The sequence below is a fragment of the Dermacentor silvarum genome, chromosome 11, assembly GCF_013339745.2.
Source record: "Dermacentor silvarum isolate Dsil-2018 chromosome 11, BIME_Dsil_1.4, whole genome shotgun sequence".
Classification (NCBI taxonomy): domain Eukaryota; kingdom Metazoa; phylum Arthropoda; class Arachnida; order Ixodida; family Ixodidae; genus Dermacentor; species Dermacentor silvarum.
In genome coordinates this window covers 109,449,765-109,452,388 of record NC_051164.1, presented here as the reverse complement: position 1 = coordinate 109,452,388, position 2,624 = coordinate 109,449,765, and the positions used below count along the sequence as shown (strand labels likewise).

General features: G+C 46.5%; 1 protein-coding gene across 1 annotated transcript; it reads left to right on the top strand.

Annotated features, from left to right (window-relative positions):
- The first annotated feature begins 734 nt into the window (after nucleotides 1-734).
- On the top strand, nucleotides 735-1,916 carry LOC119432402 (transmembrane protein 203). The gene has a single exon (XM_037699570.2). It carries the CDS (start codon nucleotides 950-952, stop codon nucleotides 1,352-1,354), a length of 405 nt encoding a protein of 134 aa, XP_037555498.1. The 5' UTR covers nucleotides 735-949; the 3' UTR covers nucleotides 1,355-1,916.
- The last annotated feature ends 708 nt before the right edge of the window (nucleotides 1,917-2,624 follow it).

Sequence of the window (2,624 nt, the reverse complement as noted above, 5' to 3'; positions counted from 1 at the left end):
CGCCGTCTGCAACGGTGCGGACTCCAAACCGGCTTGCTCGTTGGTTCGTAAGCGAAAGTAATGGTAGGAAATTTTATCACGGCTAATAGCGCTTAAATGAATTTCTATGCTTATTCGTATATATCTGAACGCGTTATTTATTTATTATTATTTTCTTTCAGTTTCGTTTGACATGTTGCGAAGACTCTTGGATCTGTTTGGCTCGTAACTTTAGGGTCCATCCAAATCCAAAATCGAAAGCGCTTTAATAGTGTGTACTAGATTGCGGGAGTGGGTCCAACGAGGGCTCTGCGCGGAGGCATTTTTATTGAAAATCCAGGAGGCGCCACCGTCGCTTTCTCCCGAATGAGCGGTCCCGCTCGCCTGGCCGGACGCTTGTCGCGTCGGAGACCCTACCGCAGCTGCATGGAGCTTTGACAGGCGGATACTCGGTGGCGGTAACACTGAGATTATTCCCCACCGATATATTGTAAATAAAATGGATAAAGAGCTGCGGAAAAAACGCAAACGACGCAACAACGACGGTGTGTCGAGCAGGCGACAGCTACTAAGCCTGCGAGCTCGCCTCAGCCAATGAGCGCTGCCGAAACAGCCGGAGCCAACGTTTATTGGCCGGAGATTCAGAATAAGGCGACGGCAGCGCTGCCACATTTTCCGCGTTTTTTGCTCCACCCTCGGCGCTTGCTAAGGCGTCCGCTGGACCCACTCCCACATTCTAGTACACTTTAGCGCTTTAACAAGATAAACAAATCGCAGACGGGGCCGACGAGAAGTGTCGAGTTCTGGTATGATTTCCGACAGGCTTTTACCATTTTTAACGTGACGGCGACGCCGCTTAAACGCTCGAGCGACGTACTTCGCTGCTATGGAGCGACACAAGGCGATTCCGGACCCGCGCCGTTAAGGAAGGACCTTCGAGCAAAGTTTCAGTTGACAGTGCGTCGCCACCATGTTCAAGCTAAAGGAGTTGGCCCGATGGCTGGGTATGACGGTGTTCGAGATGTTTGTGCACCTCGTTTCCATCACCCTTTTCTCTGTCATGGTCGTCCTCAAGCTGGACAAGGCGTTCGACGTGTCCTGGTGGACTGTGTTTGTGTCGCTGTTCATCTGCGATGGCTTGAACGCTTATTTCTGCGTTATTGTGTTCATACGACAGTACATCGAAGGCGTGTACAAGGCGGGCGCTTTTCGCGCCGTCTGGAGCTTTATGCAACTGCTGCTGATGTTTCTGTTCAAGTTGCTGCTGTGCCTTAAGGCCGAAGGGCAGAAGAGTAGCCTCGTGTACTCGGAGGTGTTTGCGCCGCTGTTTATTCTGCTGATGCTCGTCATGGTGCGCGCCTGTCATCTGCATTGACGTGTGCTAGGATTTTTTAAAATGACGTTTCTTCGAAGAGCGCGAGCCACATCTGCGTAGGGCAGCTGCGTCGTCGGCGTATCTTTGCAGTGTATCGTCTGTGGGCTACGGCTGCGTCGTCTGCTGCTGTTACCTCGCTGTACAAAGCTAACTGACGTTCGTTAACTCTTGTTTGCGAGATTTATTTATTTCTTCTTGCGTTGCCGTGAGTAACTTTCATAGTCCTGTGAATAAGTCAAAATGATAAGGCCCGAAAACATGTTACTGGATTGGCGCGACTACTTACGAAGTAAACGGAATGCTGTTTAAAGTACTATCGCACTTAATCCTGCTGCTCTTCAATGACAGCTGCAGCTGTTTTGGCAGGTTGTTTTTGGTTAGTGAGTTGAGCGGTGCACATCTCTTTTGCAAAAGAACTGTGTGAGCCATCGTTTTCTAGTGCGCAAAGACTATTGATGTCTATCTTGACCTCTGTTAATAGAGTCAAAAGCTTGCAGCCACAAGTCCGAAGCCCTAAGATTCTTTTGACTGAGGTCAGCATGTAATAAAAACAATTTCTTCACTTGGAAGATAATTTGTGCGCCTCGGCTGCATAAAGTGTTCCTGAAATGTTTATGTGCGTTCATTTCCAATTTGTTTTTATTTTAATATTGTTAGTCCCTTTATCAAGACCATAGCAGGTTCACTGAATCACAGCCGGCAACTGTAATTCAGTGAGTGTTGTAGGAACGGGAATCTATGCACGTAGTAAGAAATAGCCATTTAATACCAGGTTACGTAAGCACAGGCTTCAAATGTGCCCAGGCTGATGAAATTAGAAACACACAAGAAGGGAAGGGGGAAGAGCTTAAATCAATATCTAGTTATTGCAACACGAAATGGGGCTCCACATTTTCAAGCTTTTTTTTTTTTTTTTTTTCTGATGTTCGCTTATCACTTGTCTCTCATGCGTAAGTCAACAACAAATGTTGCATGCAGTCTTTGTAGACCTAGGGTTGGCCACAATCTTCAGTATTCCCGTATTCATCTCTGTGTTATAGATCTTTGCTGCTTACTATCAATCATTTTACTAGTTAGTGAGATTGCGCATCCAAACAAAAATATATTTTCATGATGCAGCTAGGTTGGCAATGATGGAAAGGATGCTTAGGCAGCGCACAATAACTGCACCAGGTTAAGCACTCTGTCCACCATGACTGTTGTAGTGCAACTTAATCTTCATGAAATAATTTGTTTATTCCCTGTCGCAATTTGAAAATAGCATTTCACT

What these genes read in the sequence shown, in the direction of transcription:
- LOC119432402 (XM_037699570.2), top strand. Translation starts at nt 950, where the DNA reads ATGTTCAAGCTAAAGGAGTTGGCCCGATGGCTGGGTATGACGGTGTTC.